Source organism: Cottoperca gobio, unplaced genomic scaffold (assembly GCF_900634415.1).
Source record: "Cottoperca gobio unplaced genomic scaffold, fCotGob3.1 fCotGob3_286arrow_ctg1, whole genome shotgun sequence".
Taxonomy (NCBI): Eukaryota; Metazoa; Chordata; class Actinopteri; order Perciformes; family Bovichtidae; genus Cottoperca; species Cottoperca gobio.
The window spans coordinates 143,338-160,628 of record NW_021166896.1 but is presented as its reverse complement, the minus strand read 5'-3'; the positions used below and the strand labels follow the sequence as shown (position 1 = coordinate 160,628).

Below are 17,291 nucleotides of genomic sequence, written 5' to 3'. Positions count from 1 at the left end.
GGTAGTTACAAAATAAAAGAACAATAGCTGGACATTATTTGTTGATTTGTTTAGTCTTTTTACTTTAAAACGCTACCGACTTATTATGTATCATTATTATATATATATATATTATTGTATTTTATATTGTTTCATATTGTATTACTTGTTTATTTTATAAAAAGCAGAAATGAGAAATTAACAGAACTCTATTTTATTAAAACAAAACAAAAACATTTAAAATCTAAACAATCATTTAGAGCTGCATACATTAACAGAAATTATTTATTAGATTAATCACCAAATATTTTGATCATCTATTTTGTCAAACGGACATTTTTCAATATATTCTGACATGTTATTGAGCAAACCATTAATATGCAGATTAATCCACAATAAAAATAATCTGTAGCTCGACAATGATGCTGAAACAATAACACAGTGAAACAATTTCAGTCCAGCTCAGTTTATTCTCTCTCTCTCTCTCTCTCTCTCACACTCACACTCTCACACACACACACACACACACACACACGTCTTCAGAGGGAGATCTTTGTGTTTCTGAAGCTCGAGTTGTCTCTGAAAGACAAAGAGAGAATAACTAAACACAGAAGGACAAACAGACACTAGAAGAAGCAGTACTAATATCAGTAGCACAAGAAGCAGTACTAGTATCAGTAGCACAAGAAGCAGTACTAGTATCAGTAGTACAAGAAGCAGTACTAATATCAGTAGCACAAGAAGCAGTACTAGTATCAGTAGTACAAGAAGCAGTACTAATATCAGTAGTACAAGAAGCAGTACTACAAGAAGCAGTACTAGTATCAGTAGTAGAAGAAGCAGTACTAATATCAGTAGTACAAGAAGCAGTACTAGTATCAGTAGTAGAAGAAGCAGTACTAATATCAGTAGCACAAGAAGCAGTACTAGTATCAGTAGCACAAGAAGCAGTACTAGTATCAGTAGCACAAGAAGCAGTACTAGTATCAGTAGCACAAGAAGCAGTACTAATATCAGTAGCACAAGAAGCAGTACTAGTATCAGTAGTACAAGAAGCAGTACTAATATCAGTAGTACAAGAAGCAGTACTACAAGAAGCAGTACTAGTATCAGTAGCACAAGAAGCAGTACTAGTATCAGTAGCACAAGAAGCAGTACTAGTATCAGTAGTACAAGAAGCAGTACTAGTATCAGTAGTACAAGAAGCAGTACTAGTATCAGTAGTACAAGAAGCAGTACTAATATCAGTAGTAGAAGAAGCAGTACTAATATCACTAGTACAAGAAGCAGTACTAGCATCAGTAGCACAAGAAGCAGTACTAGTATCAGTAGCACAAGAAGCAGTACTAGTATCAGTAGCACAAGAAGCAGTACTAGTCTCAGTAGTAGAATAAGCAGTACTAGTATCAGTAGTACAAGAAGCAGTAGTAGTATCAGTAGTACAAGAAGCAGTACTAGTATCAGTAGTACAAGAAGCAGTACTAGTATCAGTAGTACAAGAAGCAGTACTAGTATCAGTAGTACAAGAAGCAGTACTAATATCAGTAGAACAAGAAGCAGTACTAATATCAGTAGCACAAGAAGCAGTACTAGTATCAGTAGTACAAGAAGCAGTACTAATATCAGTAGTACAAGAAGCAGTACTAGTATCAGTAGTACAAGAAGCAGTACTAGCATCAGTAGTAGAAAAAGCAGTACTAATATCAGTAGTACAAGAAGCAGTACTAGCATCAGTAGTAGAAGAAGCAGTACTAGTATCAGTAGTAGAAGAAGCAGTACTAATATCAGTAGTACAAGAAGCAGTACTAGTATCAGTAGCACAAGAAGCAGTACTAGTATCAGTAGTACAAGAAGCAGTACTAGTATCAGTAGCACAAGAAGCAGTACTAGTATCAGTAGCACAAGAAGCAGTACTAGTATCAGTAGTAGAAGAAGCAGTACTAGTATCAGTAGTACAAGAAGCAGTACTAGTATCAGTAATACAAGAAGCAGTACTAGTATCAGTAGTACAAGAAGCAGTACTAGTATCAGTAGTACAAGAAGCAGTACTAATATCAGTAGTAGAAGAAGCAGTACTAATATCACTAGTACAAGAAGCAGTACTAGCATCAGTAGCACAAGAAGCAGTACTAGTATCAGTAGCACAAGAAGCAGTACTAATATCAGTAGCACAAGAAGCAGTACTAGTCTCAGTAGTAGAATAAGCAGTACTAGTATCAGTAGTACAAGAAGCAGTACTAGTATCAGTAGTACAAGAAGCAGTACTAGTATCAGTAGTACAAGAAGCAGTACTAGTATCAGTAGTACAAGAAGCAGTACTAATATCAGTAGCACAAGAAGCAGTACTAGTATCAGTAGTACAAGAAGCAGTACTAATATCAGTAGTACAAGAAGCAGTACTAGTATCAGTAGTACAAGAAGCAGTACTAGTATCAGTAGTACAAGAAGCAGTACTAGCATCAGTAGTAGAAGAAGCAGTACTAATATCAGTAGTACAAGAAGCAGTACTAGCATCAGTAGTAGAAGAAGCAGTACTAGTATCAGTAGTAGAAGAAGCAGTACTAATATCAGTAGTACAAGAAGCAGTACTAGTATCAGTAGCACAAGAAGCAGTACTAATATCAGTAGTACAAGAAGCAGTACTAGTATCAGTAGCACAAGAAGCAGTACTAGTATCAGTAGCACAAGAAGCAGTACTAGTATCAGTAGTACAAGAAGCAGTACTAGTATCAGTAGTATTAGTACAAGAAGCAGTACACATATTAGTAGTAGTACAAGAAGCAGTATCAGTAGTAGTAGTAGTAGTAGTACGAGAAGCAGAACCAATATTAATCGTAGTTATTAACAAGAAGCAGTCGTATTAGTAGCAGGCAGTACTAGTATTCGTAGCAGTAGTAGTAGCATTAGTAGTAGCATTAGCAGTAGTACTGGTAGCAGTACTAGAAGTAGTAGCAGTAGTACTAGCATTAGTAGTAGCAGTACTAGCAGTAGCAGTACTAGCAGTAGCAGTACTAGTAGTAGTAGTGGGTTGGTGGCCTTGTGGTCCAGTTTCCAAAACAGAACACCAGATGGTTGCGAGTTCAACACTAGGGCTGCACCATTGAGCCCCTGAACAAGGTACTTAACCCTAAACTGCTCCAGAGAGACTGTCCCTGTAGTTAGTTCACTGTAAGACGCTCTGGATAGGAGCATCTGCTAAATGAACTGTAATGTAGTAGTAGCAGTGGCAGTACTACTATTATTAGTAGCAGTAGTACTCGTAGCAGCAATAGTATTAGCAATAGTAGTACCTCAGACTGTCGTTGTGCGTCTTGTACTCCATGATGGTGTTGGCTGGAAGGTTTAGAACTCGTCTTAAAGTGTCTCTGATTCTGGATGTTGTCGTTTGGTCGTTGGACGTTCTGTTCCAGATGGACAAGATGTCCTCCTAAGAGACAAACAGGTAGAGACAGACAGACAGGTCTTTAAAGTTACTAAATGTATGTTCCTGATCCAGATCCTTTAAAAGTAAATCCTTAATCCAGACTGAAACATGCCGCGGAGTGTCAGTGTACTTATCTTGCAATATTACTGCAAATGCAATAGTAAGATTATAGTAGTAATATTGTAGTACTAGTACCTGGAAGCGTATGGACACCACGGCTCCACAGATTTCCTCGCCCACCATGAACTGCTCTCCCAACATGGCCAATACGATGTTTTCCCAAAATCTACTCGCCAAACCTTTACGGAGACGAATAATCCACTTCCCCCCACTGCGGTTAGAGTCATCCTGAGAGAGAGAGACATTAACAACATAACTGCAGTACATCAACGACATAACTAAAGTACCCCTCTGAAGTGAACAACTACAACTCTCGTCTTACCTTCACCAGAACAACCTTCTTGATGCGCACCAATCTGGTTTCAAGGCAGGCCACTCAACTGAGACTGCGCTCCTCACTGTCACTGAGGAACTTCACGCTGCTAGAGCAGCCTCCCTCTCCTGTTCATCCTTCTGGACCTTTCTGCTGCGTTTGACAGTGAACCACCAGATCCTCCTCTACACCCTCCAAGAACTGGGAGTCTCAGGCTCTCCCTGCTGAATCCTACCTAAAGGACTACACCTAAAGCGTAACTTGGAGATCGTCTCTGTCGGACCCCTGTCAACTCACCACCGGGGTACCTCAGGGCCCCGGTGGTGAGTGTGACACTGGATAACCAACTGTCCTTCAGTGACACCATCGCTGCAACAACCCGCTCCTGCAGACACACTCTGTACAACATCAGGAGGACACATCCCCTCCTGTAGACACTCTGTACAACATCAGGAGGACACGTCCACCCTGAAGACACACTCTGTACAACATCAGGAGGACACATCCACCCTGAAGACACACTCTGTACAACATCAGGAGGACACGTCCCCTCCTGTAGACACACTCTGTACAACATCATGAGGACACGTCCCCTCCTGTAGACACACTCTGTACAACATCATGAGGACACGTCCCCTCCTGCAGACACACTCTGTACAACATCAGGAGGACACGTCCCCTCCTGAAGACACACTCTGTACAACATCAGGAGGACACGTCCCCTCCTGAAGACACACTCTGTACAACATCAGGAGGACACGTCCACCATGAAGACACACTCTGTACATCATCAGGAGGACACGTCCCCTCCTGAAGACACTCTGTACAACATCAGGAGGATACGTCCCCTACTGACTCAGAAGGCAACGCAGGTTCTTGTCCTGGCTCTTGTCATCTCACACCTTGACTACTGCAGCTCCCTCCTTGCTGGACTGCCTACATGTGCCATCTGACTTCTACAGCTCATCTAGAATGCAGCAGTCTTCAACCTTCCCAAGTTCTCCCACAATGCACCGCTTCTCCGCTCCCCTCACTGGCTACCAGTGGCGGCCCAAATCTGCTTCAAGACTCTGGTGCTGGTCCACCGTGCTATGAATGGATCAGCCCCTTCCTTCATCCAGGCCATGGTCGAACCAGACACCCCAGCACATTCACTTCGCTCTGCATCGGCCAATCAGCTCACTGCTCCCTCACTGTGAGTGGGACCCAGATTCCCCTAAAAACAAAACCCGCCTGTTTGCTATCCTGCTCAAAAATGGTGGAACGACCTCCCCAGTGACGTCAGGACAGCAGACCGTCTTCACACCTTCTGCAGACTGAAAACTTACCTGTTTCGACTGAAATCGACTTACATTGATTGGTCTTATTTGTAGCTAATGGTTGAATTTGTATTGTATTGTTTCTGTGTGTTGCACTTTTGTTTGGCTTATTTGAAGCTAAAGTACTTGCAAGATTCCTGCTGTTCAGAGTTGTATCCTCATGATTGTTTGCACTTATTGTACGTCGCTTTGGACAAAAGTGTCAGCTAAATGAACTGTAATGTCATGTAAAGTATTTCAACGACATAACTACAGCATATTAATAAACAGTATATTCATATAAATACAGTATATGCGAGTGTTTGTTACCTCCCACATGGGCTTGATTCCCTCCTTGAAAAGGTGGAAGTCACTGTGTCCGCTCAGATCTCCAGGTCGGACGAGGTGACTGTAAAACCTCCAGAACTGCTCCACCTGAAAACACACACACACACACACACACACACACACACACACACACACACACACACACACACACACACACACACACACACACACTTTAAATGTGGCTTTTAGAAATGACACTGATGTGTAAATGTGACGATTGTCAGATATTAAATGTGTACCTGAACTCACCTGAAAAGCCCTGTCATACACGCGCCGCGCAGAGTCACTTTAGACCAGTGGTTCTCAACCTTTTTTGGGCCAGCGCTCCCTATCCATTATCCAGGTCCCTTACCACTCCCCATCAAATAAAATGTAGGCTAATTGTATTTTAATGTTGATTATTATTCTGTTTGTATTATTACTCTTAGTGTTTATTATTTATATTACATATTGATTGTTAATTTTGTATTTAAATTCTTATATTATTAGACTGCTATATTATGTTATTATAAAAACTAAAATTGAAGTTACATAATAACATTTCTAAATAATAAATATTATTCAAATAATTTGTTGTTGTTGACATACATAAATACATACATACATAAAATACGTCGGGACTCCGCAAACTTCAGTCGGGAGGCCCAACAGCACTGAGCGTGGGTGAGCAGCGCACGTAATCATCACGGAAACCTGGCTTTCGGACAGCATTCCAGACTCTACCATCTAGCTTGGAACACATTCCTTCTACCAGCGGGGGACCGTACGGAGGCCTCGGGGAAGACCAGAGGCGGCGGTGTCTGTGTCTACGTAAACAGCAGATGGTGCTCAGACGCACAGGTTGTTGAAAGACACTGTTCAGCTAACATTGAACTGTTGATGGTGAAATGCAGACCATTCTACCTGCCCAGGGAGTTCAGTGCAGTGTTCATTTTGACTGTTTAAATCCCACCACAAGCGGACTCCACGACTGCACTGGGGCTGCTGCATGACATCATCAACAAACACGAGACTGCACACCCAGACGCTGTGTTTACTGTAGCCGGTGACTTCAACCATCGCAACCTTAAGAGTGTTCTCCCGAAATACCACCAGCACGTGAGCTTTCCGACTAGGGAGAATAACACTCTTGACCACGTCTACAGCAACGTGAAAGGAGCCTACAAGGCTGTGCCCCGGCCACACTTAGGACAATCTGACCACATTTCAGCGTTCCTCTATGCAGCGTGCGTACAGACAACGCCCCAAGCAAGTAAAACTGTAAAAGTGTGGACTGAAGAAACTGAACTGGAGCTTCAGGAGTGCTTTGAGTGTAGAAACTGGGATGTGTTTAAAACTGCTGCTTTGAGGGATGACTCTACTGTGGACTTAGAGGAATATGTTTCCAGTGTTACTGGCTACATCAGCATTTGTGTGGAAAACATTGTGCCCACAAAAAGCTGCAGGACATACCCGAATGAGAAATCCTGGATTAACTGTGAGGTTCGGTCCATGCTACGTGCTCGCTCCACTGCATTTGCCTCAGGCAACTCTGAGGGCTACAAGAAGACCAGATACAACCTGTGTAGATCCATCAAAGAGGCCAAAAGGCAATACAGACTGAGGATGGCGTGTCTCTGTATAGCATATAATAGCATAACCGAAGCCTGCAGCTCAAAGACAATACAGTGTAGAGCTCCATTTCCTTTCAGGTAAGGGCTCTCCCATCCAAGACCTTACCATTAACATTGGCACCTCTGTTGTTTCCCCGACTGACTGCAAGGAATCTGGGTGTGACAACCAACTGTCCTTCGGTCCCAACATCGCTGCAACAACCCGCTCCTGCAGACACACTCTGTACAACATCGGGAGGATACGTCCCCTACTGACTCAGAAGGCGACACAGGTTCTTGTTCAGGCTCTTGTCATCTCACGCCTTGACTACTGCAACTCCCTCCTTGCTGGACTGCTTGCATGTGCCATTCCACCTCTACAGCTCATCCAGAATGCAGCCCGACTGGTCTTCAATCTACCCAAGTTCTCCCACAATGCACCGCTTCTCCCCTCCCTTCACCGGCTACCAGTGGCGGCTCGAATCTGCTTCAAGACTCTGGTGCTGGTACCGTGCTTTGAATGGATCTGCACCTTCCTACATCCGGGCCATGGTCGAACCATACACCCCAGGGCGTTCACTTCGCATCAAAGAGGCCAAAAGGCAATACAGACTGAGGATGGAGGGATTCTACTCCACCTCAGATTCCCGACGCATGTGGCAAGAGACTGCCAGCAGAGAAGCAGGGGGGTCACAACCAGCCAACCCACACTGCCAGATGAGCAAAATCAGTTCTATGCACGCTTTGAGGTCCTCAACACCAATCACCAGAGAGGGTTTTTGACCACAGAGCGCACATAGGACTCACCACTCACTGTGACATCAGCAGAGGTGCGTACGGTTCTGAGGAGAATAAACCCACGGAAGGCAGCCGGCCCAGACAACATCTCCGGGCGTGCCCTCCGTGTCTGCTCATCAGAGCTGGCTGACGTGCTTGCTGACATTTTTAACATGTCACTAGCACAATCCCTTGTGCCCACCTGCTTCAAAACAACCACCATCGTGCCCCTCCCAAAGAAAAACACAGTGACCTGCCTGAATGACTATCGTCCCGTAGCACTCACGCCAATAGTGATGAAGTGTTTTGAGAGGATAGTCATGACCCACATCAAGAACATTCCAGACACCTTGGACCCTCTGCAGTTTGTGTACCGTCAGAACCGGTCCACTGACGACGCAATCAACCCAGTCATCCACACAGTCATCCGCACCACCCTCACACACTGAGAGGGCAGGGACTGTCAGACTGCTCTTTATTGACTACAGTTCTGCCTTTAACACAAATTCTGCTAAGCTCCTCACTCTTGGACTGACACCTGCTCTCTGTAACTGGGTGCTGAACTTCCTATCAGACAGACTCCAGTCAGTCAGAGTTGGAAATCGCACATCAGGCACTAGATCTGTAAGCACAGGGACCCCCCAGGGCTGTGTGCTGAGTCCCCTGCTGTACACCCTCTTCACATACGACTGTGCAGCCTCCCAGAGCAACACCTGTATCATCAGGTTTGCGGATGATACAACAGTCATTGGACTGATCACTGGTGGGGCAGCGTATAGAAGAGAGGTGGCAGACCTGGTGACCTGGTGTCAGGACAATAATCTCTCCCTGAACACAGAAAAGACCAAGGAGATGATTATTGATCCACGGAGGAAGAGTGTGCAGCACACTCCACTGTACATAGGTGAGACTGAGGTAGACAGGGTGAAAACCTTTAAATTCCTCGGAACCCTCATCAGCGAGGATCTCGTCTAGCAGCGACTGTACTTCTTAAGGAGGCTGAGAACATTTGGCATGTCATCCAAAATTCTCAGCAACTTCTACAGATGTACAGTTGAGAGCGTCCTCACCTGCGCCATCACGGTCTGGTATGGAAACTGCACTGCCCGGGACAGGAAGGCACTCCAGCGTGTGATAGAAACTGCACAGTACATCACAGGAGCAGCCTTCCCCTCACTACAGGACATTTACACCACCAGGGTCACCAGAAGAGCCCACAACATCATCAGGGACAGTACCCACCCCCAGCACAGACTCTTCACTCTCCTCCATCAGGTAGGCACTACAGGAGTCTGACCTCCAGGACCACGAGACTAACAAACAGTTTCTACCCGCAGGCCATCAGGCTGGTGAATATGCTCCCCCCCCCCCCACCCCAACTGATTGAACTGTGAACACAACACAACTTAAACTATGCATGGTGCACTTTGTCGTCTGCCTTATCCGTGCAATATTTCACAGTACTAACACTGTACTGTGAACCTATGTGCAATACTTTTACCTCTTTACTCATTTTTTTATATATAATCTCTGACTTTTAGTTCTAATTTTATCTTTTTGCTGTCAGCGGATCATTGTACGGTATAACTGTTATCTGTGCATATGATAATAAATATCTTGAATCATTGAACAGGTGCTCTTTTATTAAATAAACTAAACGCTTATGTTATTTATCTAATTTAAGTGCACGTTTCGTGTCTACTGCGTTGCTGCTTTGCAAATTCTCTCCTCTGTTCCGCGAAGGGCGGGGCCCCGCTCCAATCACACACACACGAGGAGAGAACTACAACATCCAACACACTAAATATATAAAATATCCTCGTTTTATAAACGCACACAGCCTGAATCAGCACCAGTCGGGGTGCGTGCATGGCGCGGAATCTATTTAGTTCTCTCCTCTCCTCTGCTCTGACTGTAGGTGTGTGCGCACATGTGAATGTAAAGGCACAAAGTAGACGGTACACACTGAAATGTGCACATAAATTAGATTCCTGTCAATGTGAAAAGTGAGTTGTGAATATAAAAACAACACCTTGAAATTCAGGGGGGGTGCAGTGTGTGTGCATGTGTGTGTGTGCATGTACCGATGCCACGCTGCCGATCTGTCGGATGTTTTGTTCGTAACTCTGAGAACTGGCAGGACGACTCGGAGTTCTCCTGCTGTACCAAAAGGTGTAATTATACTGAAGAGGGTGTTCACCTACACCTGGACACACCGTCTGCAGAGAGACAGGTAGAGAGAGAGAGTATTTACCTACACATCAACTGTCTTTGTTAACACACACACACACACACACTCTTACCTTGCGTCGGTTGTTGTTGTTGTTGTTGTTGGTCCCGTCACTGTTGTCATGGTGACACTCAGTCTCTTCCTGGTCCTCCTCGTCTTTTGGACTGAAACAAACAGGAAGTGTCTCTGTATAGCATATAATAGCATAACCGAAGCCTGCAGCTCAAAGACAATACAGTGTAGAGCTCCATTTCCTTCCAGGTAAGGGCTCTCCCATCCAAGACCTTACCATTAACATCGGCACCTCTGTTGTTTCCCCGACTGACTGCAAGGAATCTGGGTGTGACAACCAACTGTCCTTCGGTCCCAACATCGCTGCAACAACCCGCTCCTGCAGACACACTCTGTATAACATCAGGAGGATACGTCCCCTACTGACTCAGAAGGCGACACAGGTTCTTGTTCAGGCTCTTGTCATCTCACGCCTTGACTACTGCAGCTCCCTCCTTGCTGGACTGCTTGCATGTGCCATCTGACCTCTACAGCTCATCCAGAATGCAGCCCGACTGGTCTTCAATCTACCCAAGTTCTCCCACAATGCACCGCTTCTCCGCTCCCTTCACCGGCTACCAGTGGCGGCTCGAATCTGCTTCAAGACTCTGGTGCTGGTACCGTGCTTTGAATGGATCTGCACCTTCCTACATCCGGGCCATGGTCGAACCATACACCCCAGGGCGTTCACTTCGCATCAAAGAGGCCAAAAGGCAATACAGACTGAGGATGGAGGGATTCTACTCCACCTCAGATTCCCGACGCATGTGGCAAGAGACTGCCAGCAGAGAAGCAGGGGGGTCACAACCAGCCAACCCACACTGCCAGATGAGCAAAAGCAGTTCTATGCACGCTTTGAGGTCCTCAACACCAATCACCAGAGAGGGTTTTTGACCACAGAGCGCACACAGGACTCACCACTCACTGTGACATCAGCAGAGGTGCGTACGGTTCTGAGGAGAATAAAACCACGGAAGGCAGCCGGCCCAGACAACATCTCCGGGCGTGCCCTCCGTGTCTGCTCATCAGAGCTGGCTGACGTGCTTGCTGACATTTTTAACATGTCACTAGCACAATCCCTTGTGCCCACCTGCTTCAAAACAACCACCATCGTGCCCCTCCCAAAGAAAAACACAGTGACCTGCCTGAATGACTATCGTCCCGTAGCACTCACGCCAATAGTGATGAAGTGTTTTGAGAGGATAGTCATGACCCACATCAAGAACATTCCAGACACCTTGGACCCTCTGCAGTTTGTGTACCGTCAGAACCGGTCCACTGACGACGCAATCAACCCCGTCATCCACACAGTCATCCGCACCACCCTCACACACTGAGAGGGCAGGGACTGTCAGACTGCTCTTTATTGACTACAGTTCTGCCTTTAACACAAACTCTGCTAAGCTCCTCACTCTTGGACTGACACCTGCTCTCTGTAACTGGGTGCTGAACTTCCTATCAGACAGACTCCAGTCAGTCAGAGTTGGAAATCGCACACCAGGCACTAGATCTGTAAGCACAAGGACCCCCCAGGGCGTTCACTTCGTTCTGCGTCGACCAATCGGCTCGCTGCTCCCTCACTACGAGTGGAATCCAGAGACCCTCAAACAAAACCCTCCTGTTTGCTATCCTGCTCCAACATGGTGGAACGACCTCCTCATTGATGTGAGGACAGCAGACAGTCTTCACACCTGCAGACTGAACACTCACCTGTTTCCACTGCACCTCGACCCATGAAGAAACTAAATAACAGTTCTTTGTATGTTGCACTTGTATTGGTTTGGTTATTTATAGCTAATAGTTGAATTTGTATTCTATTGTTTCTGTATGTTGCACTTAAACTGTCTATCTGAAGACAGAGTTCACTGATACGATTGTGTTTGAAGATATTGTTCTTACAAGATTCTTGCTGTTCGGAGTTGTATCTCCAGGATTGTTTGCACTTTTTGTCGCTTTGGACAAAAACGTCAGCTAAATGAACTGTAATGTAATGTAGTGTAATGTAATGTAAAGTGATGTAGTGTAATGTAATGTAATGTAAAGTATAGTTTAAAACGAGCCTGCAGCTCAAAGACAACACAGTGCAGTTTACTGTTGGCCTACATCTTCCCTTTCCGAGACACCACAGCCACTGTTGAGAGCCGGAGATAAGAATCTCACCTGTTCCCTAAAGTCACGTGTGGCAACATTTTGTCTTCCCCGTGAGTTATTTACAGTTCAGGATCTGGTGGCTTTCTGCAGGTAAACTCCAGCTGCTGTTGTAAAATATCTTCTGCCATCTAGAGGTTCTTTTTGTTTTAGTGTTTAACAGTGTTGTTTACATTTTAAAGACTTTTTGGGAATTTGACCATATGGCCTTAGAGTGTGGTACATTCCCAAAGACATGATACCATGTAGCCTATCTATTTGTAATAATAATAATAATAATAATAATAATAATAATAATAATAATAATACTGCAGTATTTAATACACTGTTTATATTAATACTGCAGTATTTAATACACTGTTTATAATAATACTAGTATATAGTAACGTTATTTAAAACACTCTTTGTTAACTAGTAAAGTTTTTAAATAAATAAAACCTAATGCTAACTGTTAGCTGTTAGCTCCGGGTTGGTACCGGATATTTACCGGTTATTTACCGGCTGAATGTGATTCTTACCGCTCCAGCTGGTTCATCCCTCTTCCAGAAGACTCTCCTCTATTTATTCTGACTTTTATTTACTTTATTATTTTTACTATTTATACTTTATTTTCCTCATTCAGTGGCTCCTCGTGTAACTGCGGCTCTGCTGCTAACGACTCCTCTCAGTGCGCATGTGCGGGCGCAGCGAACGGGAGGGGAGCGGAGACATTTTAAGGAGCGGCGCTTCGCGCTTTGAGCCTAAAATACTTCCACTGTAAAGTATGGAGGACGAAAAACAATAATGAATAAATACTGAAACAAAGAAAAGAACAAATAAATTCATATATGCTGAAATAAATATATGTATAAATAAATACAGGAATACATCAATAAAATAAACTAGATCCAAATAGTAACCGTGAGCATGGTAAAGGCACATTATACTGTTATTATATTATGTTATACAAAAACATCACATCGTAGTTGTCCATAGGGGCAGTCGACACATGAAATTAATTCAGATATGAAATCCTTCACAACTAAGTTTAAGTGCTGTTAAATGTAATTTATCTTTGTCGTGTGGCACTGTACATAAATATCTGCTCAGTTTGTATCAGATCCTGCTGTAGTTACAGATTGTTGTCTTTTTATTTATTAAAATATAGATATCTGCTTAGTCTGCAGTCCCAGGTGTGACCTGCAGGTAGAGCTGTTGAAAAACAAATAAGACTAACTGAACATCCGGCACAATAAAAGTCACTTTTATTTGAGCAGATTTACATTAACTGAAACTAAAAACTATTTTAACTTTCTGTTTGTTGGGAGTTTATATCAAATCAAATCAAATCAAATTTATTTGTATAGCCCAATATCACAAATTATACATTTGTCTCAGTGTGCTTTACAGACTGTACAGGTTACGACACCCTCTGTCCTTAGACCCTCTGTCCTTAGACCCTCTGTCCTTAGACCCTCTGTCCTTACACCCTCTGTCCTTAGACCCTCTGTCCTTAGACCCTCGCATCGCACAAGGAAAAACTTCCTAAAAGAAACCCCAAAATTAAAGGGGGAAAAATGGAAGAAACCTCAGGGAGAGACTGAGGAGGGATCCCTCTCCCAGGACGGACAGACGTGCAATAGATGTTGTGTGTACAGGATAAACAACATAGTACAAATACAACATTTGACAGAAATGATGTTGTGTTGGAAAAAGAGAAAGTTTGGATGAATCCAGGAAAATGTCAAAAAGGCTTCCCGGTGTCCAGCAGGACCAGGGCAGCAGGCGCAGCCACGATTCATGATCCTGACGTAAACTTTATCAGTGGCAACCTGCCACATGAGACACAGACACTCTGGGGATGATACCCCGGATGATGAGTTAGTAACATACATTTACATAAATGCATACAGATAGAGAGGGGAGGGAGGGCAGTCCTTGAGATTTGTTTTATGTGGGAGTTAAACAACAGATCTTGATCAAAGATGACGCCAAGATTCCTTACAGTGGTGCTGGAGGCCAAGTTAATGCCATCCAGAGCTTCTATGTCATTAGAAAATGCGTTTCGGAGGCGTTTAGAGCCAAGTATAATAACTTCAGTTTTGTCTGTGTTTAACATCAAAAAGTTGCTAGACATCCAAGTTTTTATGTCCTTAAGGCTTGAAGTTTAGCCAATTGATTGGTTTCATCTGGTTTAATTGAAAGATATAATTGGGTTTATAGAGTGGTTCCTTATAATATTGCCCAAAGGAAGCATATATAAGGTGAATAGAATCGGTCCAAGTACAGAACCCTGCGGAACTCCAAGACTGACTTTGGCTGTCACTCCTAATCAGACCAGGTCTTCCCCAGAAAGTCCGCCAATTGTCTACGAAGCCCACATCATTATCTGGACACCACCGTGAGAGCCAGCGACGGAATGATGACATGCGGCTAAACATGTCATCATTCAAAAGATTTGGCAGAGGACCAGAGAAAACTACGGAGTCCGACATTGTTTTGGCAAATGTACACACCGACTCCACATTAACTTTAGTACACTCCGATTGACGCAATCGCGTGTCATTACCGCCGACGTGAATAACAATCTTACTGTATTTACGTTTAGCCTTAGCCAGCAGTTTCAAATGTGCTTCTATGTCGCCCGCTCTGGCCCCCGGAATGCACGTGACTGTCGTCGCTGGTGTCTCAAAATGAACGTATCTCAAAATTGAGCTGCCGATAACCAGAGTTGGCTTCTCAGCTGGTGTGTCACTGAGTGGCATTATTATTGGATTGATAATAATTAATCCAAAGCAGCAGTACCACAGTGTAAAAACACTTTTAAAAAAGGGCAGCAAAATCTACTTAAATTACCAAAGTAAAAGTAACCTCCATAAAAATGCCTTTGATGGTTTTTATTATATATTTTTATTATTGGATTGATATACTGTTGGTTGATGTGGAGCAAACTGTAACAAGAAACTAGAATTATTAAAAATGAAAATTCAAGAAAATACTTAATTAATTCATACTTGCTGCACGGTCATAAAAATAAAAAGAGACAAAGGACTTTTCTAAAGAATTTTGAAAATAATTATTTGAGAATAAAGTTCACATTTTACTGTATAATATTTTTTTTAATTCATGTTTCAAAAATGTATTTTCAAAAAAGTCATGTTACAAAACTTAAAATATTTTAAGAAAGTTTAAAATATTTTATTATTTTGAGATATTACTTGTAACGTTTCAGATTATTTTTCTTTCTATTTCGAAAAATATATTTTAATATATTGAGAATAAAACTAGTTTATAATAATAATTTATTGGAGAAGCATCTAGTGGACATCAGAGGAAATACAGCACACCTGTTGAGCTCTTATTTTGAAATTACATAACACTGACAGTCAGAAATCAATATTTGTCTTCATAATTGTCTCACCTGTTGAGCTTTTATTTTGAAATGACATAACACTGACAGTCAGAAATCAATAAGCGTCTTCATATTTGTGTCACACCGGTTGAGCTCTTATTTTGAAATAACGCAATAACACGGACAGTCTTCATATCTGTAGTTTTTTATTCTGATGTGTTGTAAAGTTCAGTTTAAAAAACAAATCGTCATCACCATATATAGGCGTGGAGCTGTACGGGTCCTCCTATTGGCCGAACCTGCAGGGTGTGGGCGTTGGCTCTGCAGAGTGTCTTTGATCCATCATCTCCATTTTTTTATTATAATTGTTTTGTAAAAAGTGTCTTTGAGGAGGCGATTGAGGATTGAACAGGATCAATATTAATTATCACAAATCAATACTCAACATTAAGAAACAATCATCAATACAGCATTTAAAAGCAGTCAACAATAACAAACATGTCCTCCACACATTCAGGCCCGGCTGCACTTACACAGATACCTTTTAAACAGATACTTCATCTCGTCCACACACAACTACAGTTTCTGTGTCCGTGTGGAACACTTTGCTTTAATGAGCACCAAACACCAACAACTATGTGCGACTGCCGATGTTGTAAGTATAAAGAATCACGCTGTGAGTCACAATAGAAGTTTTTGTAAACCACTCTTCTTCTGTGGTATTTGATGTATTGTTCACGTGTGTATCGCCACCAGATGGTCGTTTCTGCGTTCTAGTGCGGACGGAGACGTTTTGTAACACGAAGGTTGTGCGATTTTTATAAATATTGGTAAGTGTGTAGACGAGATGTTAGTCACTATGGTAACAGCACAGTCGATGATGTCATGCAGCAGGGGGAGGGGTCAGGCCGCCTCACAGGTCGTCATGGTTACTGACTCTGACCTGAGCACAAACACACACCTTCACATTAAAACTAAAAACGGGCGACGTCACCCTTTAACCCGTCTGAGGGAAGCACCGCCCCCTGGAGGCTGGAGGGGCGGGGCTTCCACTGATGCTACGCTATGCTAACTGACTACCCACAATTCATTGTTCCAGTGCAACAGCTCAGCTAACTAATAACTAACTATGGATGCACCAGCTCAGCTAACACGTTAACAACTAGCCTAGCATTAGACACAATGGCTAACGAGCAGCTGAGTGGTCGAGATTGTTCCCTGATAAAACTCGATATGTTCTTCAGTCGACATCAGAGCGTTTGTCACACTGAAATACTTACAAATATTCAAACCTCTGGAGCTAATTTAAGACTCGAGTCACCAGCTGTGGACGGAGAAATACATCTATAGTCAGCTAAATGTTAAACAGTCGCTACAAAGTTTTATTTAATAATTGAATTAAACAAAAGAAGCTGCCATAATTCAAATATCAAACAGGCAGTGGAAATGTTATAAGAAAAATATTTCAAGAATATATTTGTAATCTTACGTTAAGAAGTCATGCTATTTTGAGGGGTACATTTAGAAAAAAACAGTGGTCTGTTACATTAAGTCCTAATATTTAAACCAAAAAGTTCATAATATTTTGAGGAAAAGTGAGAATAGAAAGTCTTATTATTTCAGTAAGAAATGTTAAATATTACTGTAGAAAATGTCATCATAATCATTGATTTGATAAAA

General features: G+C 42.9%; 1 protein-coding gene across 1 annotated transcript; it reads right to left on the bottom strand.

Annotated features, from left to right (window-relative positions):
* Positions 1 to 110: 110 nt before the first annotated feature.
* eif4e2rs1 (eukaryotic translation initiation factor 4E family member 2 related sequence 1) lies at positions 111 to 12,959 on the bottom strand. Its single transcript, XM_029427050.1, has 7 exons — positions 12,799 to 12,959; positions 10,155 to 10,245; positions 9,936 to 10,070; positions 5,465 to 5,569; positions 3,599 to 3,751; positions 3,270 to 3,406; positions 111 to 558 (listed from the first exon to the last, which is right to left on the bottom strand). Exons 1-7 carry the CDS (start codon positions 12,813 to 12,815, stop codon positions 519 to 521), a joined length of 678 nt encoding a protein of 225 aa, XP_029282910.1. The 5' UTR covers positions 12,816 to 12,959; the 3' UTR covers positions 111 to 518.
* Positions 12,960 to 17,291: the final 4,332 nt, after the last annotated feature.

Coding starts and splice junctions, on each gene's coding strand:
- eif4e2rs1 (XM_029427050.1), bottom strand. Junction 3,752..5,464: donor GAATCAAGCCCATGTGGGAG/GTAACAAACACT, acceptor TCTCTCTCTCAG/GATGACTCTAACCGCAGTGG. Junction 559..3,269: donor ACGCACAACGACAGTCTGAG/GTACTACTATTG, acceptor TTTGTCTTTCAG/AGACAACTCGAGCTTCAGAA.